The sequence below is a fragment of the Kogia breviceps genome, chromosome 6 (genome assembly GCF_026419965.1).
Source record: "Kogia breviceps isolate mKogBre1 chromosome 6, mKogBre1 haplotype 1, whole genome shotgun sequence".
NCBI classification, from domain to species: domain Eukaryota; kingdom Metazoa; phylum Chordata; class Mammalia; order Artiodactyla; family Physeteridae; genus Kogia; species Kogia breviceps.
In genome coordinates this window covers 84,810,324-84,836,699 of record NC_081315.1, presented here as the reverse complement: position 1 = coordinate 84,836,699, position 26,376 = coordinate 84,810,324, and the positions used below count along the sequence as shown (strand labels likewise).

At 45.0% G+C, this 26,376-nt stretch overlaps 1 protein-coding gene across 3 annotated transcripts in view; it reads left to right on the top strand.

Moving 5' to 3' along the window:
- Positions 1 to 878: 878 nt before the first annotated feature.
- KLF3 (KLF transcription factor 3) overlaps positions 879 to 26,376 on the top strand; it is a 36,453-nt gene continuing 10,955 nt past the window's right edge. Inside the window, exons 1-5 of one of the 3 annotated variants that reach the window (XM_059067095.2) lie at positions 879 to 1,371; positions 10,782 to 10,843; positions 16,657 to 16,752; positions 24,603 to 25,092; positions 25,783 to 25,933. In XM_059067095.2, coding sequence (XP_058923078.1) covers positions 16,696 to 16,752; positions 24,603 to 25,092; positions 25,783 to 25,933 — 698 coding nt within the window. In that variant the 5' untranslated portion in view covers positions 879 to 1,371; positions 10,782 to 10,843; positions 16,657 to 16,695. Of the gene's footprint in view, positions 1,372 to 10,095; positions 10,269 to 10,781; positions 10,844 to 16,656; positions 16,753 to 24,602; positions 25,093 to 25,782; positions 25,934 to 26,376 lie in introns of those variants that run through there. The other 2 variants (XM_067036289.1, XM_059067094.2) reach the window with 2 other exon arrangements.

Here is a 26,376-nt window from a genome sequence, read left to right as displayed (position 1 = left end):
GCCAAGTTTTCCGACAGGCCTGGCTGAGCAAATGCCGCTGCGCCCGTCGCCGTTACGCACCAGCGGCAGGCCCGGCCGTGGGAAGTTTGTTCGAGGGTCTCCCGGCCTTCAAAGAAAAGTCCCGGGAGGCGGGGACACCACCCTGCCGGGCCGCACCCCCGTAGAGCGGGCGACAAGGGGGCCCCAGCGCCCCCGGGCACAAAGAAAGCGCGCCAGAGAATGGCTAACGACCTTGGAAACTCCGGACCATTTTAGGGTTGAAGTCACCCAACTGCCCTCCCTTTCCTCGTCGCTCTTTCTCTCCCGAATCCGCCCTGGTCCACCCGCTGCTTCACCAGCGGTGCCTTTATCTGCTTTTTCTTTAAGAGAGTTGTCTGCGCTGGGCCCAGGAGGGGCCGCGCTGGGCGCTGAGCCCAGCCCTTCCCGCCACGCCCCGGGGCCGCCCTTCCCGCCGGAGCCGGCTGATTGATGGCCCCGACCGTCCCGGGTGCCCCGCCTCGGCTCGCCCGCGAGCCCGGCTGTGTGTTTTGGAAGCGGCGCAGCGGGCTGCAGCGCTGTGACGCCCGGAGCGGCCAGCGCCGCCCTTCCTTCCCCCCGGGCTCGGGCGGCGGCGCGGCGGCGGGTCCGGGCCGGGCGGGGCCGCGGGCTCCCGGGCGGAGGGCGGAGGGCTGCAGGGAGGGGACTCCGGGGCGGGGGCTCCAGGGCGGGGGCGAGGGGCCGGGCGGAGGGCGGAGGCCGCGCCGCGCACGCCCAGCCCCACGGCCGCACCGCGCCTCGCGGGACAGGTTGGGCGGGCGGGGCGGTGCCCGGCTCCGGGGAATAATGAGTGTCTGTCAGGCCGTCCCCGGGTGACTGGGCGGGGCGGGGCGGAGGCGGCGCGGGAGGCGAGGGTGGCGGGGGAAGGGCGCAGGGCGGGGTGCGTGTTTGCGCTAGTGACTCGGCCGACCCCTCCGGCGGCTGCCTCCACCCAAGTGGGTGGGGACCCGCCCAGCCCGGGCGGCCGCGGCTGCTCCCTCTCCCCTCCCTGACCCTCCCACCCCGGGTCCCAGCCTCTACTTACCCCGCCAGCCCTGGGAGGCTCGCAGAGCGAGCGGCGCCGGCGTCATGTGACTGCCCGGAGTTGGTGCCAGGAGCCAGAGGGGAGCCAGGAGCGGAGCCGCGCGGAGCCGGGGCCCGAGCTGGAGCGCAGCGCGAGCGCCCGCCGAGCCGAGCCGCGCCCGTCGCACGCGCGCCAGTCCCCGTCCCCTGCGGCCGCCACCGCCAACGCCGCCGGGACTGGAGCGCTGACACCACTACATCCGCGGGTTTCCAGGCAGCCCGGATCCGGGCCTTTATTTCTCGCCTGCAGCGCTCAGCGCCGCGCCTCGAAAAGTAAGTCCCCCTCTCCCTCACCTTTCCTTCTCGCCCCGACTCCTGCTGCCCCCCTTTTCGGCTCGTCCGGTTTCCTTTTTTTCCCCCAATGGGGGGGCGCGCAGTGAATGGGTTGGGGGTGCAGCGCGGAGGTTGGGGCGCTCCTGGGCTTGGGAAAGTGTAACAGCTCCTGGCAGCCGGGGGTTGGTGTGGAGGAGGAGGCGAGGAGGAGGGGGCCCCCGGGTTCAGCGGTGGAAAGTGTGGGATTGGGGAGAGCCACCGTGCGGATCGGCGGGTGCGGGGAGCGAGGCTGGCGGCGCCCGCCGCGGCCCCTGTTAGGACGCGGACCGGGGCTCACCTGTGTGGTCCCCCGACAGCCGCTCGCCCGCCCGCCCGCGATTCCCTCCAAAGCCCCAGAAATCTCAGTTCTCTCCGCGTGTGGCAACGTTGTTTGGAGAAAGGTAGCGCAGAGGCCGCGCGCTCCTGCTCCTCCCCCTCCTGGTCCCCCACCCCCCGCGCTCTCCCCCTCCCCCTCCCCTCCCCGCCCTCCGCCTGCCCCCCCAGCAGTCCCCCTCCTCGGACGGGGCGTGCTGCCGCTCACCCGCCGGCGGAGCAAACTTGGAGCAGCTTCGCGGGCCTTTTGGGAAGAAACTTGGGGTGATTGGGAATGGAGGCAAACATCCCAGTTTCGGTGCTGGAGCCCAGGAGCTGCCAGGGTGTCTGGATTCCCGAGAGCAGGAGAAAGAACTGGCCGGGTTTGGAGAGTCCTCCTCCGGTGCAAGGAGAACCTGCCGCAGTGTCTGGAGCAAGGATTGCAGCGTGGCTGGAGGCGGAGAATGCCTTAGGCAACTGCCCGCAGTGTTAGGGACCCGAGCCGGGTGGGGACCGAGGGACGGATCCCTGGACCCGCACCCTTGGGACCTACCTTTCCGAGTGGCTTTTTTGGAGATGGCTGACAATACCTGGAATTGTCATTGCTACTTCTTTGGCAGATAAAAGAGAGAACACTACGCTGCTTTAAATTTTACAGCAATATACAATAATACTAGATGAAGAACGTGTGAATGGGACTTTTTTTAAAGTCAGGTTAAACGGAAATTGGTAATTGCTCACCTTCTTGTATTTCACTAAAATAAACATTTTACACTGAATTTTTTTTTTTTTACTCAGAATGTATTTTTCCATTAATGTCATCCAAGACACTTTAAATGTATTTATATTCTCACAAGAATCTAGTATATGGAGAAAAGCATGAAGTAGTATTCTGACTTCATTTAGATTTAGTATCTGTAATTATTAAGCAAAATCAAGTGGGGAATAGGGCAATTGTTCACTATAGGTTATTCCACAGAACAATTTTGTGCTGTCCTGTTCTGAGTGCTTTATGTATGAATTTGAGGAGCATTTTTAAAAGAGAAATCCATCTGGATGATAATCTGCCTAGCCCAAGAGAAGACTTGATTCTAGAGAAAAAACAATTTGATAACACTAACATCTTCAAAATTTTGTGAGTTCGTAGTATCTTTAAGAGTGGATGAGTTTCTTCTGACTTGAAACATGGAGTATGGGAGTTGACCTTATTCTGTTAACAGAATCTGAAATGGGATGTTTGATTAATTTCATTTAGCTCCCTAGAGAAGCTGATATCTCAATTTCTACAGTCAGTGGAGTTTGCTGCAGAGCTGTTAGAAGAAGGCAGCCTAATGTACTATGGGTGAGGTCAGTGAAGATAGACTTGTAAGGAGCATTCTGCTTGCATGAAGAATGCAAGTATGGAAATCCTAACGTGAGACTAACAAAAGTAACTGCTTAGACCACAGAACCTTGTCAGAGGGTAAAACATGACAAACATAGCTTTGGAGAGAGCTATTGTTTTTTTCACTGCAAAGTTTCTAAATTAAAACCCAATTTTCTGGTTGCTATGGACACTGTGATGCCTTTTTTTCTTTTCTTTTCTTTTCTTTTCTTTCTTTTTTTTTTTTTTTTTTACCTGTAGTTATGTCTACACACAGATCTTAAATCTCTGCTAATAGAAACCTGAGTTAAACAGAACTGGCTAACAAAATAAAGAGAAAAATCAGAAAAGGACTAGTGAGTGGATTTTGCTACCTTAAAAATACCTAAAGGAAAAATAGACATTTTAGGACATCTTATACAAATTGATACTCTATTCTGCAGATTGTATAACAATTTTGGATTAAATGAAATATCAGGAACAGAATCACATTCTCAAAAGGTGGATTTTTGTAGATGTGTGTACATATAGAACAGATGTGCAGCTGTGTGGAAGCATGTTTGTAACTATGCAGTTGAAAAACACAGTGAAAATTTGGGGTGACTCTAGATGTCTCACACTCTTCATCTTAGAATTTAGTTCTGTGGCTCAGGGACACTTACAGTTGGTCCCACTTCAGTTATGTGGGATGACCCCAGTGTCAACTGAATTCTCAGCAGCTGTGCTGTCTCATTTTCCTCTTGATGCTCTGAGGCTGAACAGTGATCATTACCCTATTACCCTAACCCAGAATTTGATCGTGGCTAGAGACCAGCCATTAGGATGGGGGAGAAAGAGACAAAAGAAATTGGTAGGGAGGCTGGTGTTAATTAGGAAGGTTTCTGCTGCTTGAATATGATAAAATCACATGTTCACTTACGGTGTTTACTGTATGTGGAAGCTCTTATTTGTAAATAGGGCAGGTCCCCTGTATAAAGCTGGTGTTATTATTCACACCCATAGAACAAACACCTCCACCCCCCTGTTGTTGTCTTAAAAAACTCCAGCTGCTCATGAATATAGGGTCAGGGAGGGCCGGCTAAATGTTTCTCTGTGCTTTCTCTCCAGCACAGCCAGCAGAGCTGTTTCCTGTTCTTTGTTTCAAGGCTGGGGTTTGCGTCATACATTCCAAGTGGCATATGTGTGCTCTTTCCTGTTTCAGGCTGTTTTCTGGTAGATCAGTAGCCCAGACCAGGCCATGGTCCCTGCCCCTAAACTCCCTATCCCCACCCAGGGAGTTATCATGTCTCTACACACTTATGATTGCCTAAGATGCCTGTGTTATGTCATAATGAGAAGTCAGTTAACCTTTTCACATACACCCTTTGCTCCCATGTGTTTATATGGGTGAATAAATACTTTTACCTTTTTTAGTTTGTCATTGCCAACTTGTGATTTTAAGAAGTGTGTGTGCGTGTTGGCTAGAAATCTAAAGGAGGTTGTTTTGTTTGTTTTTCATTCTTGTTTTGAGATAGGCATTTTGCCCTGAAGCTGTCAGTTTTGGATGGGGTTACCACCTTACTGTTTAGAAGATCTAATGTGATCTGAAGGATGTCACTCACCCTTGCATTTAACACAAGACACTCAAGGCACAGGAGGCTTCATGGGATGGAGAACTCAAGCAGCCTTGGCAGCCTGGACTGACTTGGAAGTCTTGCTTATGTTTTAAGGGAGAAATCTTCTATTGAAGCAAAACATAAGATGTATTGAGAGTACTACAGGATTATTTCTTTTTAAGGACAAAGATTTTACTGTATGTTACATCTGATTTCCAAACTGTTCTAAGAATAAAAAGCTCAAAGAAAAGGAGAACTGGAATAAGTTCATTTAATGATAGTTTGGAAATGTTTAAACTTATATTTCGAAGACAGAAGGAGAATGCTCTTGTTTTTAGTTTTACAGTAACTTTCACATAATCCCCCCCCTTTTTTTGGTATATTCTGTCAGTTGTGAGTTAGCAAATTTCTGGGTTAACCATTTAAAACCTACTTTAACAAATTATTTTTCTCTTGGTTCTCCAGAAATGAAGTTTTAAAAAAAAAGGTTGGAAAAGAAAACGTTTGACAAGTTTCCCCCTTAAATGTCTTATTTGGGGATTTTCTCTAAAATCTAAAGGAATTATCTGTAGTGTTCTCTAATGGAATTAATGGAAAGAGTTGCTGAGGAAGCCCATCAGGCCCTACCTGTTCTTCCCCCAGTCGGTAGTAATAATAATAATAATAATGCTTTTGTTTTAACATCTCTTCCCATCACGTTTTTCTTTGATAGATAAGAGGGAAATGCACAATATGCTATTAAGAAAGCTACTAGGGTCAAATAGGATATTGACAACCTTCCAAGAAAAAAGATGGGAGTTTGGAAAGTTTCAATAAGATTTTTCCTTTCCTTGGAGGAAGCAAACTTGAAATACTAAGGTGCTTGTAGGACAAGAGGCCTTTAAACTAAATTCATAAGTAACGCAAATTGAAGTAAGTTTTTTTGTTTTAGTTCCAAAGTTGTGAACAATTCAACTAGATTTGGTAGACTGAGTTTTTATTTGGCTTACCCCAAATCATTCTTTCCTTCCTATTTGTTGGGAGAGGGAGGTGGTTAATAGAGATGATTAGGATCTAATATATTCTGTCAGGAAAAATTCTGCAAGCTTTTAAATGTAAGCTAAACAGTTGGGGAAAATTGTACCAGTCTGATAGTTATTATAATTACCAAAAAAGTGAGGGAAGTGAACACAATAGTTACATCTCTAAACCATGTAAATCATTTATCTCCATCCCCCCCCCCTTTTTAGATACTTGCCTTCTTAATTTGTCCAAATCAACATTTCTGCTATAAAATGAACAGCTTTCTTAAGTGGTTCTTACCCTCTGTTTTCACACCCAGTTGTGTTTAAGAAAAATAAATACAGGCAACCTCATCCTTTAAGTATCAGGAATTACATTATTCTGAAATTGGGTTTCTTTCTGAAGTGCTTCAGTTATCATTGGTTATAGCTTAAAAAAAATCCTAGAGACATAAAACAATTGATATCTGGTTTGCTAATATGTAGTGTTCCAGCCAAAACTCACGATGGAGTGAGTTGGAAGGGAAGGATTATGATGGCTTTTAGCATTCTCATTTTCAAGCCTGATCTGTCCCTTTCTTAGACCCCGTTTCTCATCTGAAGCAGTAATGCCAGAGCTCGAGACAGGAAACCAGACAGCAGTCTGCCCTGATAAGAGAGGGCATTGTCTAAGGAAGGTAGCCCTGCTTTCCCCCCCTCAATTCTCCTTCCTTGAAATTTAGTAGTAATAAGAGACACAATGCTGTAGACACAGTTTCTGAACCAGAACTAGGACTGTTTTTTCCCACAGCAAATATATGCATGTATCAACATATATACACACACACACACACACACACATATACACACACACACACATATATGTATGTCTCTATGTATATCCTTTTAACTGGCTCTCCTTTTTCTGGAATGTCACCATAGTTTAATGGCACATTAGAAAAAATTATCAGTATATTTTGTATCTACTGGTCAGAGTATTTAATAGTAAGTTTCTTTCTCTAGCAAAGCAGGTTCCTAGAGCTATTGGAAACTCATTCCTTTGTGTTGGCAGGCCGAATACATTATCACTTCCCCCATCTCATTATTAAGGGGAGCTGGAGACTGAATGTAGTAAGCTAAGTGGCCCTTTGGCCCATGCATTCCATGTAACCCTGGGTCTAGCTCTTACCCTCTTCCCGGAAGGGGGTGCTTCCTGAGACAGCCCCCTTCCAAGAGGACCCTGAAGGAGCCCAGCTTAACCTGGGACATGCTTAAGATGGTTGCCAATCTCTAGAAGGCCTCGGGCTCTCCAGGGATGGCCTGGAGCTCGTCTCAACCCAGATGAGTGGAGTTTGGTCAAATCTAGGCAGAAGAGGTCCAGCAGACACTGAGGTCAGCGCCTTCTACCCTGGAGAGCGGCCTATGATCCCGTGTGGGGTTTTTTTCCTTTGTCCCATATACTCTTCATTCTCCTAACTACTGTTCTCTGAGTCTAATCACTGAAATCCACTCTTCTGTTTGTTCTTGCACTTTACACCCTGGTACCTTCCAAAGCTTTGCACCCCCAAACCGCTAACATTAGGAAGTTCAAGTTCCTGTTCCACTTAGTTCTCCAGACAAGGGTGTTTTGTCTCTCAAGCCTCCTGAGTAAAATTTTCACATTTACTTTGCATTTCAGGTTTTAGAAGATTTTAAGGCTAGCTGCACTGGCTCCTGGGCAAATTTTCCTTGTGTGACCCCTGGTGTACAGTCACTCTGAGACCCTTGCCCTTCATTTTATCCTAGCATGTAAAAAGGGTAGTTTGACATACATTCGTGTATTCATCTCACGAGTATTTATTGAGCACCTACTCATTAGAGCTAATCTAAGATTGCAGTCATTTTTCTCAGTTATGCCACAAGATGGAGTAGGTCCAGAGTGATCTAACCTGAAAAGTCACCTGGAAATCATAATTGTCCGCTGGAACCTCCCCATGGCACTGCCTTCCATGGGCCAGTGTGGCACACATGCCCCACGCCCCTGGCCCCAAGGGAGTGCCCTGACTATAAGATGATTCTACTTCAGAGTGAGTCCCACAGCACGGAGTGGAGCAGAACAGAAAGAGCCGTGGGTCTGCAGTGGACACACTTCGCTTCTTGGCTGCAGCTCCAGCCAGCTCTGTGAATTTGGGCGAGTCTTTTCACCTCTGTTCCTCCATTTCCTCATTTCTAAAATGGGGACGAGGACCTGACCCTTCCACCTTTGTACAGTTATTATGAGGATTTCCGTATTTACTTGGGTGAAGCTGCCAGTTTTTTCTGAACAGTTTTATGGATGCACTGGCTAGGAAGAATAATCGGCTAATTTGGGGCCTTCGGAATGTGTCTTTTGATGTTGTGTCCAGGCATGCACTGAGACGGGAGGCATCAGGGACCAGTGGGAAGGAGTTGAAGTCACCACTGCTGTAAATACACTGCCCCTGGTTCCAGATCCCCGAATGACAGACCTGTCTGCAGAACTCTCCATCCCACTCTTGATGTGTTGTCCCCTGCCAGGGAGACAACAGGGTAGAGTGCCAAGTCCACCACCAGTCTTGAAGTCTGACTACTTGGGGTTCGAATCCCAGCTCTACCATTTTACCAGCTGTGCGATCTTGGGCAGATTAATTTCCCTCTCTGTTTCAGTGTTATCAGTAAAATGGGAAGGTAGTACCTCCCCACCTCATAGGAATGAAATGACACAGTCCATGTAAAGGACAGCCCCCAGAGAGTGCCAGTAGGAAACCTGTGACATCACTGAGCCCCTGGCTTTCCTTGGTCAATAGAAGAGGCTTAAAACAAAACAAACCTAGTGTTTGTTACACACACACACACACACACACACACACACACACACACACCTTGAAGTCGCCTCTCTCTCTTCTCTCTTGCTGTCATTTTTTTTTCCTCCTATTTTAGGTTTTAAAACAGAGTAGAGACCTTGACACTAGACTTGTTTAGAAGATCTCTGGGTGGGTAATAAAAAAATAACTCTTGTTAGAAGGGATGCTTTATGATGCTGATAAGGTCTCTGGAGGACCCGGAACAGGCAAGGTTAAGGTTAGGAGCATACCTTTTTTTTGAGGAAGTTTGGTTTAATAGGTTTCCTTTAGGTTAGGTCCCCTTACTCCTATTATTTAAGGGAGGTTTGGGGTTTTGTTTGTTTGTTTGTTTGTTTTTTATTTAAGGGAGATTTCAAGTGCATTCGAAGGGAAAGGGAGTGACTGGGGGACTCCTCACACCGGCTCAGTGCTTTTATATTCACTCCTTTCGGCCTGGCAAAAAAACTTGGTGGACATTCCTGATCTCCTTTGGGGAACAGGGAGGGAGCCCCTCTAAGGAGGTGTAAAGCACTCCTGTCCTCGGGTGCTCACAGCCCGGGTGGTGGTCCTGGGCAGACCATTGGTAAAGTATAAAGGCCCAGCCTATCTAGATAAGAAGAGGTGGCCTCAGATTGGTCCGGGAGCAATCAGCTTGGCTGCGCCGAGTGGCCAGGGCCTTGAGCTGGTCTTTGAAGAATTAGGAGGATTTAGATAAGCCGGAAGGGGACGGGCATTCCACCCTGGTTGCCCAGCGTCAGGGCCGAAAATGAACAAAGGCGGGGTGGGGAGGCGGGGGACAGGGCAGCCAGCGTGGAGGGCGCCTGGTGGAGCAGGGGCAGCTGGTAGGAGAGGGGACGCCGAACGTGGTGCTTGAACTATAACTCTGCAAGCCCTGGGGGGTCCTGTCAGAGGAAGGTTTGGGAGCTTGGGAAAGACCAGCTGAGAAGAGGGCTTTGAGAAATGTAGGTGGCAGGGGCGTCAGGATGGATTCTCCATCCTGGGATGGACTAGTGGAGGTGAGACCCCAGTAACACAGTCTTGAGGTACTGAGGGCCTGGCCCCCTGGTGGCAGCGGTAGGTGTGGAGAGAAAAGTTGGGGAGGAAGGCTTAAAAGATGACCTCTACGTTTCCATGGTGAGGGACGAGAAGATAAGGCAAATGGGGGAGGGGAGCGAGGAGGAGGGTTTCCATTTGGGACAGGTTGAATTCTTACATAGCACTGGTGCAAAATGCTTTTTTGTTTGTTTACTTTTGAAGGAAGAGGGCAGTATTAGCTCAGTTCCACATCCAGGGTTCTGTGACTCTGAAATAAACATTTAATGGAGCATCCTCAGGAGCTGGGGAAAATACCACCACTTCTTTCTGGTTATTTGCAAGGTTCCAGCCGTCGCTGCTCAGGCTGGAATTTCCAGGAACTGGCAGCTGACAAGAGCCAATTGGTCCCTCCCAGCACCCCCGCCCCAGCAGGGCGGGGCCCCATGGGTGGAGGCCCCTTAGGGTGGAGTTGGGTGGGTCTCCAGTGATAGGGCACCCAGCGGAGAGTCAGACGGAGGCAGTGGCCTCACGCAGCCCTTCTGGGTCTGATTATATAACACTTCACAAGAAAACTGAGGGCTGAGGCAGATCTTGTAAGACGTGTACACAGCAGGAGTACACATTAGAGGTGCTTTTCAATTGAGTTGAGGTTGCTCGCCCTTAAAACTAAAATACAAAATTGTCCAAGAGCGTGAAGGACGAAACTGAGTATGTAACCTCAGTAGGGAAAATGGTGAGTGTTCGCTAAATTTTCTTTAAGAAAGATGTTGTAGGCCACTAACTAGGTGGCATTGAACTTGAGAGTTTACTAAAGGGTATGGGTTGGGTTTCCCCTCCCCCACCCCTGCTCTGCTGGGCCCCAGCTGGAAATGTGTAGGGAGGTTGCTTGGTTGTTACCTTTGCACCTGTCCTTATTTACATGCAAAGGCAATTGCTTCACTTGGTCTTTCCGAAGTACAGGGTGTGGGCAGAATCTTATCTGAAGCCATGTCCTGTTTGGACAAGTCGGACTGCCTTGGCAACTCTCCATAGGGTGGAGCAGATGGGCGGATGCAGGAAAGTAAAGTTGGGTGGCTTGTTAGCCGAGAGGGGAGAGGGCGGATTGTTTGCTCATGGGTCATTACAGTTAATCTGAAACTAAGTAATTAACTTCTTCTCCATTTACAAAACATTTTCATGTAAAATAACTAATTTATGAGGGGCAAAGATTCAGAAGTGTTCCATGGAGTTTTTCCTTTTGCACCAGCAATAGAAGACTGAGCTAGGAGACAGATCACCGAGTGACATGAAAATGAGACGCCTTTCCAGGTAGGTGCCAGCATTCGGCTGTCCTGAAAGGAGGCTCTGACTTAGAAATGCCTGCTTACATCTGCTGTCTGGCCTCTTGTATTTCTGGCCAGAGCAGCTGCCTTTAAATATTCAACTCCTGGGAGCTCTTGGAAGAGTTTGGGTACAAAAGTAAAGAAAGAAAATTTCTTTGGAAGGGAAGTTTAGCTACAGGTATGTTGCCTGCCTGCCCTGGTCCTCCCCCTGACCAAGAATTACACACACACACATTTATTTTTTGTTTGTTTGTTTTAACTCTTAATGTCTTTCCCTGAAGTTCCTTTGGGGAGTAAGGGGTGGGGGAAGGCAACATGCTTCCCTCCTTTAACATCCAAACACTTGGGAGAATTGAAAGGGGCCCTTAACAGACAGTGTGTTGGTTTGACCATCCTGTTTTTCTCCTTACACCTGGCTGAGGTCGGCTAGGAAACAGATTAGCTTCGAGGGGGGAGGCAGGTAATCTGGAGCCTTAGGGTCAGGCTGGGCTAGGGGAGAAGAATACAGGGACCCTTTGAGTGCATTAAACAGGAGATGAGAAGGGACAATGTCAGAAGCAAATCCTGATATATCACCAAGAAATTGACTTGAGATGCACACATTCTTTCTCCAGACCACCCCCCCTCCGTCCCCCGCCTCACACCTCTCTCACTGTGTCATGCTTCTAAGGAAGGGGCAGTTATTTATAAGGTTGTTTCTGTAATAAAATGTGCTTGTAGCTTCAAGACAAGCTACTTTCAAAGGAGGCTGGCAACATAACCTCCTCTTACATTAAGGCTTGTCTGTATTTCTAAGCTCTGCGGCTTATTTGTACCCTCATAAAGCAATTGTCTAGTAGGCCTCTTGGAGGGCTGAAAAGGAGACGAAACTATATTGCTTGTGAAACTTCATGTAAATGATTCACCAAAGCCTTTTAAGACATAAACATGCGGTTGTGCATTTTGGCAAAATTCTGAGCCTTCTTTTGACATCTGAAAAGTCAGAAGTATAAGTAGAGAGAGTGTGAAGGGAAATCTGTTTCTTCCTTTTGGAGGAAAATTCAGTTGTATTGGCCCTTCCCAGCAAAATAACACGGTTGGGGGAAGATGACATTTGTTCCAGTGATGGAAGATTATTTTGGCAATGGTGATTGTTCCCATATTTTTGCTTTTAGGCACCTTGATAACTTAGAAGTTTTTTTAAACCAGTTTTGCCATTTTTTTCCTCTTGTAAATGCAGTTGTGTTATCCTGGGATTGCTAGTTTAGAATGTATGTTTCCTAAGCTAGTTAAACACAACTAAGATGTAAATGTGTTAATGTTTGGGAAATAGTTGTAAGAAAAAACAGCCATTTTGGGGGGCCTTCTCATCTCTGTGATAAGAATTCCTGAGCCTAGTTAAAACCCCCAGTTACCTTTAAAGACCAGTTTACCGCCTCTGTCCTAGTCTTTATACTTGTTTTAGTGCGCCACCTAATGGTTCTACTTGGGACTGCTGTCAGGGTTGTGTAGTAATAGTTCTACAGCATTTGTAGTTTACTCAGCATTCTTTTAACCTGATGGTAGTAGCCCCAGAGCACGGAGTCGCCCACGCGTTAACAAAAGCCACTAAGTTTAGGAACCCCAGTTCTTCCAGTGCGTGAGTTACTTCCCAGTTATATGGAAGGCCCTTTGGAGACACCGCGGTCACTCTTTTCTGATTCTAGATCAGAACCCAAGGACAAGGTCAATGCTCGTGGCAGAAAGTGGTCTGTTCAGAGATAGAAACAGTAGGTACAGAGTCTAGACGTTTTCTGCAATAAATAAACAAAAGCCTGATTTGTGTTAATGTGTTTGATTCCCTTCCTAAATTTGGTTTCTTTCTAGCTTAGCTTCCATCTTATTTTTATTAAAAGTTTTAATTATAGGGGCTTCCCTGGTGGCACAGTGGTTGAGAGTCCGCCTGCCGATGCAGGGGACACGGGTTCATGCCCCGGTCCGGGAAGATCCCACATGCCGCGGAGCGGCTGGGCCCGTGAGCCATGGCCGCTGAGCCTGCGCGTCCGGAGCCTGTGCTCCGCAACGGGAGAGGCCACAACAGTGACAGGCCCGCGTACCGCCAGAAAAAAAAAAAAAAAAAAGTTTTAATTATAGAATTAATAAATTTAAAAATGGGCACACAGATGTGTATAAAGCTGCTGCCCCACCCCTCCCAAGAAGCTCTTGTTAAGTGTTAGGGTTTGTCTTTTTCTTTTTTTTTTTCACCACGACCTCCTCGTTCCATATTCTGTGACTATCACTAAAAGTATAATCAGTCATTTTAAAAGCTACCAAATTGAGAGCAAAGTGCTGTTAAGCATGTGAGTGGACAGTGAGTTTGCTTCTGTTCATAGTGATATTTGAATTTTGCACAGACTTTTTATTGTCCGGTGATGCATTATTTAGTTAAGAGTTTCAAAATGAGGTATTCTCAATTGTATCTTGCTTCTTCATTTATTAATTAATTCTAATACTTGTGTATGAGAAATATCCCCTCATCAGTGATTGAGTTACTCTTTGAGGTACAGTTCTGAACAAATAAACATACCTTTACAATTTTTTTTTAATAAAAATGAATCAGGTTTTGTTAGAAGGGATGCTTTATGTTAGACGATTTTTTTCTCTTATAAGTCTTTCAAAGCACTAATTTCCCTAAATTTAGATAAAACACAAAAATTAAAGAATGAAAGTAATTTAAATAATGTCTTAAAATGACCCAAGCTATAGCAGGTTAATGTGTAATTCATTTCTAAATGGGTTTAGTACTTATTGCTATAGGCATTTGAAAAAGTTATTGAAGGCTTTATGAGCTAAATGATGTCGTTAAAATTTGAACCAAAATGAGCTACAAGAGCCCATCATCTTAATTCCACCCTGCTGCTCCTGCTTGTAGGAAAGGATTCCAGGTAAGGCGAGGTGTTGAGATGCTAGGAAGCTATTGCAATGGTACAGCAGTCAAGTAAGTGACAAGGCCCTATGTAAGATCTCATACAGTATGTAGGCACCTCTTACCTTTGAAACTGAATTTAGTCTGAGTTTTTTAAGGGTAGAGGGGATTGACCTCTAAGGCTAGGTATGTTAGCAAAGAGTCAAGTACCTGGCATTTCTGAAATCGGAACCAACAAATTTAGCGCTTTGTACAGTATATAGATCCAAAAATTGTGTACATATTCAGTGATATAAATGACTTAAGAGGGCAAAAAGAGGTTTTTTTGTTTTGTTTTAATCTCATTTGATTTTTTCCAAAACCTTAAGGTAAGTGTTTTAGGAAGTAGGCAAAGGAGGTGTCCTCTGCATTTTACATGTGAAAAAGGATTTCCCTCCTCCTCTCCCTCATGTCAGGGGTCAGGTGCAGATCTCCTGCTTAAGCGAGTCTACAGATTAGGACTCTTTCCTTACACTCCTGAGAGTGTGAGTACTTTTGTTTAGAAGGATTTGCAGCAAGATACTGTCTAGTGGAGTGGATGAATCTGTAAGAGTAAATTAAATTTAAAAGGCTTGGGGGAGGATGACCAGCTGTGGGTCGAGGCTGCTGAATTATCTGACCTCATTGATATAAGGAGGCTATCTCACGTCTTTTGTTTATGGTCCGCTGTAGGGCCCTGGACAGCAATTCTTAGAACCATATCCATCTGTACAGCTGCTAGCCTGGGAACTGATTAATAATAGATCCCAAGACACAAAAGGGGTTTTCATCCTTCATTATGAAATCATCCATTTTTCACTGGCTGTGGGGTTTGTTCTTGCTGGGATACAGAAGAGGGTGGTAGCACCATTGATTTGAGCAGCCTGGTATCAAATTGTGTTCACAGATTATAATACGTCCTGTGATGTAGGAAAATATAATTTTGAAGTCAGGGCCTTATTTTGAGTTAATGATGATATTCACGTGTTGTCACAAGACCCAGGACAATCTTTCTTCAGCAAAGCAGTGAAGCACAAGAACTACACAGTATTACTTTTATAATTGTATGTGATGATATCTTAGTTTAACCCATAGAGCATGGACACCACTGGCTACAGGATTGCTATCGTGGAGGTGGGGATGGGATGTTTAAATACTGAAATACAGAAAGTAATCTAAACCAGGGATTTCTATACCTTTTTCTGGTAGAACTCAATATAGAACTTGTTAACGTTCCCACCCAAACCAAAGTAATACATAAAGACCTCACTTCTAACCAAATTTGGATAGGAGGTGCCTGAAGAAAGTTGTTGATGATCTGGGTAGTATGTGGGCGGTGATTCTATAACGTATGAAATGCAGTTAAATGTTCAGCAGACTGAATATTTTGTCTTGTGAGGAAGCGATTGATTTGATGTATTTTAGTGCTAGAAGTGGACGGTGTAGAACACAGGAGGAAAGGGATAACACAAGCATAATAAAAGAGGAAGAGAAAGATCCAACAGAATCAAGATGGACATTTTCTTTACATTAGGCTAAAGATTGGCTTATTTCCTTATGAGGAGAAATTGGAGTAAACACAAGGTAGTAGTCTTAATATTAAAAAAGTACTTAGAAAACCATAAGCAGGGACTGGGAACTCAAGACCTGAATATAGGCATTTCTCAAAAGAAGAAATGTAGGGAATTCCCTGGTGGTCCCATGGTTAGGATTCTGCGCTTCCACCGCAGGGGGTGCTGGTTTGATCCCTAGGCAGGGAACTAAGATCCTGCGTGCCGTGCAGTGTGCCCCCCGCCACAAATCAACTTGTAAAAGAAGAAATGTAAATGGTAAATAAAGATGAAAAAGACTCAGCTTCAATAATTAAATCAATAGGGAGTAAAAGTCATTTGTCATTTTGATATTAACAAATTTGCAAAGTTTTAATTTTTGGGGGAAACAGGTTCTATTTTACTGGTGGAAATTATAGAGTATCTTTGCTGGATGATACAGCAAATGCTCTGGTAAAAGTACATGCTTCTCACTCAAGAATTCCCCTTCATAAAATGTATCCTAAAAATTAAAGATGTGCAGGAGGATGTAAGTATAAAAGTGCTCATTGCTATCTGTAATGGTGAACATTTAGAAGCAACTTAAGTGCCCAATAAAAGGAATTTTTAAAAATCTTCTTGGGGACTTCCCTGGCGGTCCAGTGCTTCCTCTACAGGGGGCCTGGGTTTCATCGCTGGTCAGGGAACTAAGATCCCGCAAGCTGCAAAAATCTGATTGGCTCACACAGTGGCACCCTGAACTTGATGGTATGGAACCACACTTAACTGAAAAAGAAACATTTTCCCAGTAAACTGTTAAGTGAAATTATGGGTACTATGTAGTTATGTATATTACAATCCATTTAAAAAGAGAGTTTGGAGGGATAAAGAGATACTCACGATGGTTGGTTCTAAGTTGTCTTTTTGCCTGCCTTGTTTTTTCCTGATTTTTCTGTAACAAACACAAGGGGGAAGGGAAAGGTGTTTAACATTCATATATAATGTTAACGTCTATTGAGCTGCACAGTAATCTTGAACAAGCATGGCTGCTCCGAAGAGGCTGTACCTATTGTTCCAGAAACATCAGGGTTTATGTATTTGAGTTAGAAATGCCCGTTGGCTCTCACCCGGTTATGACCATGGAGTCTGGTTTTAATTATATAAAATGGCATCTTTCATAGGTAAGGGAAACAAATTCCAGCCATTCCGGGGGCAGGGGAGAGGAAGGAGCAGAGAAGTGGGGGGTGGTGAGGAATATTTTATATATATATATTTTTTTTTTTTATTATTATTTACTTTTTTTTTTTTTACTGATTTATATTGAAAATAACCTTGGGATTTAGAGAGATACTTTGCTTTGTTTTCTAGGCCAAACACCAGAGCACCCTAGAAAGCATAATTAAAAGAATGCTCATGTTTGACCCAGTCCCTGTCAAGCAAGAGGCCATGGATCCTGTCTCGGTGGTAAGTTTTCCAAAACCAAACACCTCTTCTTACTTATTCCAAGTGGTAATAACTCTACTGTGTGTTGTATTATTCCTTAAAGCCACTCGTTAGGCATTTGATAGGCAAACTTTTCTGAAAGCCCCTGGTAGTAAGTGAGGTAAATACCCTCCTAGCAACTGTGCCCCATTTAATAAATGGGATCCATGTTTCCTTAAGCCCTGTGCCCCAAACCCCCACCTGCCCCCAAGACGTGATCGGCGCAGAACTTGGGCCACAGGAGCATCTGCTCACAATAGAAGTAGTTTTATAAAACCCCCTCAGTTACCAGTTTTTTAGTTTGAGTTCTCAGGATTATTGGTTTTGGCAAAAATAAGTTTGGCCAGATTAATTTTTTTTAATTAACGTGTATTTAGGGACATTAAAAAAAAAATGGTACGCAATGTTTATCATGATTAGGGAGCAGTTTCCAAATGTACCTACAAGAAATCTGCATCAAGAATGTGTTTATCCATAATTTAAAAAGAGTCATGTACCACAATGTTCATTGCAGCTCTGTTTACAATAGCCAGGACATGGAAGCAACCTCAGTGTCCATCGACAGATGAATGGATAAAGAAGATGTGGCACATATGTACACAATGGAATATTACTCAGCCATAAAAAGAAACGAAATTGTGTTATTTGTAGTGAGGTGGGTGGACCTGGAGTCTGTCATACAGAGTGAAGTAAATCAGAAAGAGAAAAACAAATACTGTATGCTAACACATATATACAGAATCTAAAACAAAAAATGGTTCTGAAGAACCTAGGGGCAGGACAGGAATAAAGACACAGACGTAGAGAACAGACTTGAGGACATGGGGAGGGGGAAGGGTAAGCTGGGACGAAGTGAGAGAGTGGCATGGACATATATACACTACCAAACGTAAAATAGATAGCTAGTGGGAAGCAGCTGCATTAGCACAGGGAGATCAGCTCGGTGCTTTGTGTCCAGCTAGAGGGGTGGGATAGGGAGGGTGGGAGGGAGACGCAAGAGGGAGGAGATAAGGAGATATATGTATAGTTGATTCACTTTGTTATACAGCAGCAACTAACACACCATTGTAAAGCAATTATACTCCAATAAAGATGTTTAAAAAAAGAAGCATTTACTTAGAGGTGTTTTTCACTTGAAATCACCACCCAGACTATACAGAAGAGTTTCTTAAACATGTTTGTGAATGTTGTTTTTTTTAATACTGGAAGAAAAAATGTACTCTGTTTTATCTCATATAGTGTTTAGGATGTCCTTCAAGGAGCTGATTAAAAAGATGAAAACTCGGGGAGGGGTGAACTCCTCGGTCCTTTTGCATGTAAAAATATATTAAGAATAAAGTGATTTGCTTAAACTTCTAGCAGCCATATGGAGCTGTGACTGGGGAGAAGCTAGGGAAAGAATGAACTTGACCCTGAGGATGGAATTTCGTATCACTTGGAAGAGACTGTGACTGGGAGGGAATTACGTTCACTGTTTTTTTCAACACCTTAGTGCTAAGCCAGCCCCTCCTGTGAGCCAGGCCCACAAGGCCACACTCCCAATTCTGTCCTGCTCTTTTCTTCCATGGGCTTGGAAAATACTCACAAGGGGAAAAACTTGGCCTGAGTTGTGTATCTGAAGGTTGGTAATGACACGCTTGCAAAAATTAGATCATCCTTATGCACTGGCTGTGGAGGTTCCTGCCAAAACTGTTTATACAAGACACAGGGGTCACTCTGAGGCCCTTGGAACTGAGTTGCCATGGAGATTACTGTGCCAGTGAAGTGTTTACCACTGTGTACAGTGAAAAGTTAAGTCAGGAAATAACATTCACCTTCCCACATGATAACTGGATAACTGCGTGCCTGAATATGATAATAACAGAGCAATAAGAATTATATTAATCAAAAAATTAAATGGACTTCTAATGTTACTCGTTTTGTCATCAACCCCTTCCCCCAACTACTGCTTGATCATATTGGAGGAATATTAAGGTATAAAATTTCCCCATTAATTATATCCTTGAAATATGAGTAGGTTTTTAGTACTGAAGAATATGATTAATTTGATAAATGATGCAGGACCATCAGTGATGCATTTTGTAATCAATCGTGAGAATGTGTCACAAGAGCCTAATTTAAAGCTAAAATGAAGTTGGCACAATACAGTTAAGTGCAAGGAAATACACTTTGCCAAAAAAATGGAAAGAAGATGAATTTGAAGTAATGGTTATACTTGTAATGCTGGAACATATTAATATATGGAGTTAAAATATGTAGAAGTATTTTTGCAATTAATGGTCTTTTTCTCCTTCATGCTCTAGTTTTCAACTTCTGCAGATGCTTATAGGATTTAATTACATTGTCTCACCAAAAGATAGTTTCAGTCCTTATAATAAAGTTTCTTTTTCTTAATCCAGCAAAACCTCAGTTAACTAAAACATTTGGGGAGTAAGGCATTGTGATTATTTTACATAACAAAATTAAAAGCTTTTGTTTCCACTCTTCAATCTTCAGATTTTATCTTTCCTGCCTTCATAGGTGGAGTATATGAAACCTGATTTATTGTGGCTTTTTTCCTTTTTCCTTTTTAATTCTGCCTTTGGCCTGAAGGTTGAGGTCTTTGTTTATTCAAGTCAATGTTCTAAACATTAAGCCGTAGACATGTGTAAGATTCTTTTTTTTTTTTTGCGGTACGCGGGCCTCTCACTGCTGTGGCCTCCCCCGTTGCGGAGCACAGGCTCAGCGGCCATGGCTCAAGGGCCCAGCCGCCCCGCGGCATGTGGGATCTTCCCAGACCGGGGCACGAACCCGTGCCCCCTGCGTTGGCAGGCGGACTCCCAACCACTGCGCCACCAAGGAAGCCCAAGATTCTTTTTGTTCTAATTCCACATATGAATAAAAATGTTTTACAGTGACTTATCCCCTTACCCCACTCCTTTTTCTTAAAAAGTGAGAAGAGAAGAAGCAATCTGCCTATTAGGTATTTTGCTATAGTTTAGAGAAAGTGAGGACATGTCATTTTTCTCTTGCTGAAGTATAAGCCTTCATTTTCCCACTAAACCTTGTGCCTTGAGGCACATTAGACTTTGGATTGTCAGTCCTGTTAAGATTTGCAAGAATAGGGAGCAGAGTACACCCGCCTCTGTGCCATGGATCTCTGTTACTTACTATCAATGCGATGCTGGCAAAACCATTAGCAGCTCCCTGAGCCTCCAATTTTTTTTTTTCTTATTTGTGAAATTGGAGATTTTTAATTTGTAAAATGTGAAATGGCAGGTGTATATAAAATACGCACATAAAGGAGTTGTTTTTACCAATACTGCCAAAGAAGTTTGAAAGTTAGAACTTAATTTCAGGAAGTGAGAAAGAATTTTTTAAAGTATTCCCTCATATTCTTTTCGTACAGAAAGATTACTTTTTTTTTTTTTTTTTTTTTTTGCGGTATGCGGGCCTCTCACTGTTGTGGCCTCTCCCGTTGCGGAGCCCAGGCTCCGGACGCACAGGCCTAGCGGCCATGGCTCACGGGCTTAGTTGCTCCGCGGCATGTGGGATCTTCCCGGACCAGGGCACGAACCCGTGTCTCCTGCATCGGCAGGCGGATTCTCAACCACTGCGCCACCAGGGAAGCCCAGAAAGATTACTTTTGAAGAACGTGTACTTTTTACTTTTTCTTTAATGAAAATTATCATCTAACGGACTCCTTACAGATTGAGAAGTACTTAGAAATCAGTAGTCCCTCTGCTGTGTTCTAACAGAAACTTTTCATGACTTTTCTGAGCCTGGTAGAAAGAGAGCTTTCTGCTTTTGTTTGCATAAAGGGGCATGACATTTGCTGTTTCCAGCGAATTTGTTTAGAAATGCACCACGCCTTCCTGCACTTGGAAGCCCACCCTTGTCATGAAGATTCCTTTGACTTGCCATCGCCCTGTAACGGACGGCACATTTTTTTCATAATAATAACAGTGAAATAGAGACTCATCCACGTTTCGTGGAGTCACTCCATCCACTTAAACCATCTTGTGGTGGAAAACTCACCAAAACTATTTCCAGTAAAATGAGAAACTATTAATTCTCACTTTCATATGAAGTGATAGCACTGGAAAATTATCCAAACCCTGGGCCTTTTTCCTCACCACACTTAAAAAAATCATGTTTTTGAGAGTCAGAGAATTGGTATCATCCTGAGCCTTGTCAGTAGTAAAACCTTGCTGGGAGAGCGTGTTGATTCACATCATCCATTCATCCGGTGTTCTTTGAGCACCTGGGCTGGACCCTCATCTCCCAATCCAGTGACAGGAAGCTGCCAGCAAAGAAATAACCCACAGCGCGGAGGTGTGAACACTTGAATGCGTGTTACAACAGAGGGAGAGGACTTTTCTTAACAGATCTTCTGGAAAAGGAAACCCATTGCCGCCACTAGTGGGGGTCAGGAGTGGGGAAGCCTCGCGTGGGTCTTGTCTGCAGGCTGCTCTGTTCCCGCAAACAGGGCTCCTTGAGTAAGCTGTATGCATATGAGCCAGTGGATACCTGGCAGTGGCTGGAGGCCCTCTTTCTGCTTCATCAGTACTTGCCTCTGATTTGGATTTCTCTGGTGCAGCCACACTTATCTTTGTTAGAAGACAGGAATGGTCTGGAACAGAGAAGAAGCAACTATTACCAGGGTGTATCCACCCAAGGCACACACCCCAAGCAAGCCCTGTATCAGTCTTTACACTGTGGAGAACCAGACTGTTGCAGGCTGATTGCAGTGGCTTATGTGCTCCACCCAAATAAAGTAAACACAACTCATAGAAGGTTATGGTAAACATTGCTATGAAATTTGCTAGTGAGACAGTTTGAAGAACCAGATTTCTTCACCCTTAGGCAAGGCAGTCGGACTGGAAGTTGTTAATAGTGTACTCAGTCGTGTGCCCAGGTCCCAACAGTCCCCCTGCTTTTAGCCCTAGAGCCTTACGAAAACCACATGTCCAGTATAGCTGGCAGGGGGCATTCATGGGAGGGCAAGCTCTCTGCAGAACTGGGCACGATGTTTATAAAACTTAGCTCTATGTGTGGATGTTTCTTTCTTTATGGCTTGAGAAACCTGAGACTGTTATTAAATTTGCAAATCTCCCAGTTTCTAAATTCCTGCTTTCCTTAAACTCACCCCACAGATAGAAAAATCCAACAATGACAGCAATAAAATTATGTCCTCACTTTGCTTCCTATGTAGCTGCCAATAAGTTGGCATTAAAATCTAGGTCATAGGAATGTCTTTGAAGACTAGGGCTGAAAATAAGGGAGAAGCTACAATTCCTTGAGTAGAAACAATGAATACTGCCTCCCATTTCCTGGAGTTTTTGTTTCTCATACCAGAATTTTTGCCCTTTAGAAAATTATGTCAAGATGATTAAACTTTAGAACCAGGAGAAATCTTTTTTTCCTCCTATAGTTAATTACTTCCTTAAACCCTCATTGTACAAAGTTTGTAATTTTTTGTTAGCAAACCTTGTGCCTCTTGCTTTTGCCTGTTTCAACATTTAAATTTAAATCTGGGCCTCCCTGGTGGCGCAGTGGTTGAGAGTCCACCTGCCGATGCAGGGAATACGGGTTCGTGCCCCGGTCTGGGAAGATCCCACATGCCGCGGAGCGGCTGGGCCCGTGAGCCATGGCCACTGAGCCTGCGCGTCCGGAGCCTGTGCTCCGCAACGGGAGAGGCCACAACAGTGAGAGGCCCACGTACCACAAAAAAAGAGAACTTTTTATCACTACTACTGAGAAACATAGTTTTTTCTTGATACACTTAAATAAACACATAACTATTCTAAAGCTCTGTGTCTATCGGAGAGATATACACCAGACTGCAGGAATCACTGTTCCATGTGGTTATGTAGATTATGAATGAGGATGCAGGTAAAGAAAGAAAGGACAGGTGAACAAAGTGCATCTTAACGACGAGAAACTGACATTAAAACCAGATTAAGATAAGTACTTGCCTGTCCCCTTACTTTCCAATACTCTGATGCTCAGTTGGCCCAGAGAAGGAATCGGGCATCTGGAATTTTGAAGCAGCACAGCTGATTCTGATGCAAAGTCAGGTGGAGATTTACCCAGTGAGGCCCAGAGAGGAAAAGGGTATGATCTCAGTGGTAATCCCAGTCAAAAACACTGCTATTCCACAGTTATTTATAACTCAAATTAGTGGCCATTGGAGGGGCTGGGGAGGCTCAGAAATTAATAGTGCATTTAAGCTTTTTCATTGTAAGGCCCCATTGGTGGGTTTTCTCAGTTGCATCTTGAGCTACTGTTGCCTCAGAATCACAAACACATAAGATTCTAGAGCTGGGGGCTTCCCTGGTGGCGCAGTGGTTGCGAGTCCGCCTGCCGATGCGGGAGACGCGGGTTCGTGCCCCGGTCCGGGAGGATCCCACATGCCGCGGAGCGGCTGGGCCCGTGAGCCATGGCCGCTGCGCCTGCGCGTCCAGAGCCTGTGCTCCGCAATGGGAGAGGCCACAGCAGTGAGAGGCCCACGTACCGCAAAAAAAAAAAAAGATTCTAGAGCTGGAAGAGAGGCACAGTATGTTACTTTTCACTTTCACTGTAAAACATTCAAATACAAGTAATTTTCTGCAGGTAGACTTGACATGTTACCACTAAAAATTTCAGTTTCCCTAAAATGCCTACAAGTAAAGAAAATGACTTACGTTGAGTTTAATTTTTTTAAAGCATTCCACAACAAAGTTTTCTATTTTTTAATTTTAGTTAAGGTATAGAAGTAATTTTAGTGAATTCCATGGCCAAGGACAGTACCCATAGTGGGCAATTATGATTGATTTATATTTAAAGCTGGTAAATGAGAGTTAGGTTACCTTGATATTATAAGAGAGAAATGTACTTGAAGATAAATTAGATCAGTTGTGGAACAGATCTTAGATTTGGGAGGAAAACTATTGGTGTCTCCTCCAGTATCTTGTTAGGTTGTCCTGCAGCCTCTTTTGATGAAGGGGGGTAGCAAGGTGGAAAGGAGAAGAAGGCAGGGCCTCGGCTCGTGTGCAGCGTCACGTGTCTTTATTTGAGTCCTGTTACATTAGCTCATTCTTACAGTTCTGTGTCATCCACAAATTTGGAGATTAAGTCATCTTCTACAGGTTCATTCAAACTGTGAATAAGTCCATCGCACAAGTTGGAGCCAAGAACATAATCACCCTCATATGGGTGGCCTTCTACCGTGTATAGGTGTGTAGGGTGGCTGGCCATCCTGGTGTGCCTGAGATTGAGGCGTTTCCTAGGATGTAGGACTTTCAGTGCTAAGGCCAGGACTCGTAGCATGGATGTGTCAGTGGCTGAAGACCATCCTAAGGCACTACCATGCAGCTCCGCTTGTCCCTGTTATACACAGCGTGTGAGAAACGTTCAGTGTCTTCCTGCTGAGCTGGAGGACACTAAAGCCAGGGAGAGTATTTCCTGCCAATAAGAAACCCCATCAAAATCAACAAGGTTAGTTGGCTTGGCTGATTCTTGGTGAACCTCAAACGCCAACTCCTAATAATAAAGGCCCATAAGCCTTCTGTTTCATAACCTATCTCAGAATTTTTCCAGGTATCATGCTCAGCCTTAACATTGGGCATGGCCATAATCGTAGAATTAGAGATTTTTCGTGTGACACAGTTACCACATTAACTTTAGTACTTAAGTTTATTAGACCAGGTCTCTCTCATCATTAGGGTCAAGCATGTATCTAAACCCAAACCACTTATTAAAGTCCATGTGATGGAAGGTGCCTTGTTGTGTATTTTCATCTTAATTCGTGTTTCAAGCAAACACGCTTACTTGGCTGTTGACACGTTTCCGTCTTTCTTTTTTTCCAATAGTCATACCCGTCTAATTACATGGAGTCGATGAAGCCCAACAAGTATGGCGTCATCTACTCCACACCGTTATCTGATAAGTTCTTCCAGACCCCAGAAGGCCTGTCGCACGGGATGCAGATGGAGCCGGTGGACCTCACCGTGAACAAGCGGAGCTCGCCGCCCTCTGCCGGGAACTCCCCCTCCTCCCTGAAGTTCCAGTCCTTGCACAGGAGAGCCTCGCCGGGGCTGAGCCTGCCCTCGTCCAGCCCACCGGGGAAGAAGTACTCGCCGCCGCCGCCGCCCGGCGTGCAGCCCTTCAGCGTGCCACTGTCCATGCCGCCTGTGATGGCTGCGGCCCTCTCCCGCCACGGCATCCGGAGCCCCGGCATCCTGCCCGTCATCCAGCCTGTTGTCGTGCAGCCCGTCCCCTTCATGTACACCAGCCACCTCCAGCAGCCGCTCATGGTCTCCCTGTCGGACGAGATGGAAAATTCCAGTAGTAGCATGCAAGGTAAATTCCGCCACTCGCCCACACTGCAGCCCCCTGCTTAGTGCGGACCTACCGGGTCTTCACCAGATAGTCTGGGTGAGGGAGCAAAGGAGGCAAGGGGCCAAGAGCTGTTGAACTCTGAAAAGGAAATATTCGACTTAGAGTCTGCCTAAGGCATTTGCTTTTTTTTTTTTTTTTTTTTAAAGTGTTGACACTGGAAGATCTCCCAAGAATCAGGCTGTCTGTTAAATGCCATGAAATGATTAGTTTCACTATATACTTGTCAACTTGGGGATAATAAGAATCTTGACTTTATATTTTGCTTTATTGAATACCAACATGGTTCTAGGTGCAAAAAGGCATTTAAGAAATACCTTTAGACCCTGTGATAACTAATGGCTATTAAAAGCCACCTTGTTTACTGACTGGTCAGAGGCTGAAGGCTGGGGTAACAAGGAGATAACCAAACGTCATAAGGAAGAAATCCTTCGGGGGCTGATGTCTTAAAAGTCCAACTTGCTCCATACGGTGCTTGCTGACAAAGTAATCGTTAGGAGGAACAAAAAGTGCCCACCAATTCATTTCCGCTGTCATTTTGCCAAAGGCAAATAGATACACATCAGTGTGGTAGCTAGAAGCCGTGCAATAAGCGTTTAAAGGCTGAAATCGGTAAATGGTACATAGAGTAACTTTTCTATTTTTATTTTGTAGTCCCTGTAATTGAATCATATGAGAAGCCTCTATTACAGAAAAAAATTAAAATAGAACCTGGGATCGAACCACAGAGGACAGATTATTATCCTGAAGAAATGTCACCCCCTTTAATGAACTCAGTGTCCCCCCCGCAAGCACTGTTACAAGAGTAAGTATATTGAGGTCTGCCTGGCATTTACGTAGCGGCGTGCATCTTGGAACTGGAATGGAGGCTGGAGCTTCCCGTTCAGGATGTGGTGTGTGGATTGCCAGCCGGGACTGTCTTGTCGTCGGGGCAGCCCCTGGGCCAGATGGGAGAATCTCTCCGAAAACTGTGTGCTCTGTAACACGCGTTACGTCACGTTCTCAGTGAATTGGTCACAGATGATTTTGCCACTTTACCCCAGAAATCGTTTTTATCTCATTTTTTTCCGTCCTTTCAGACTATGTGTATATAGTTCTCCCATCATCTTTAGCGCAGCATGGATTGAATTTGGTGTTCTAGATATTCCACTTAAGGTTGGATCCTGGAAATGCTTCATGGGATCACATATCATCCTTCCTATTGTCAGTTCTCATAAAGTGTAGTGTTTCTGTGGTGGGGAATGGCTT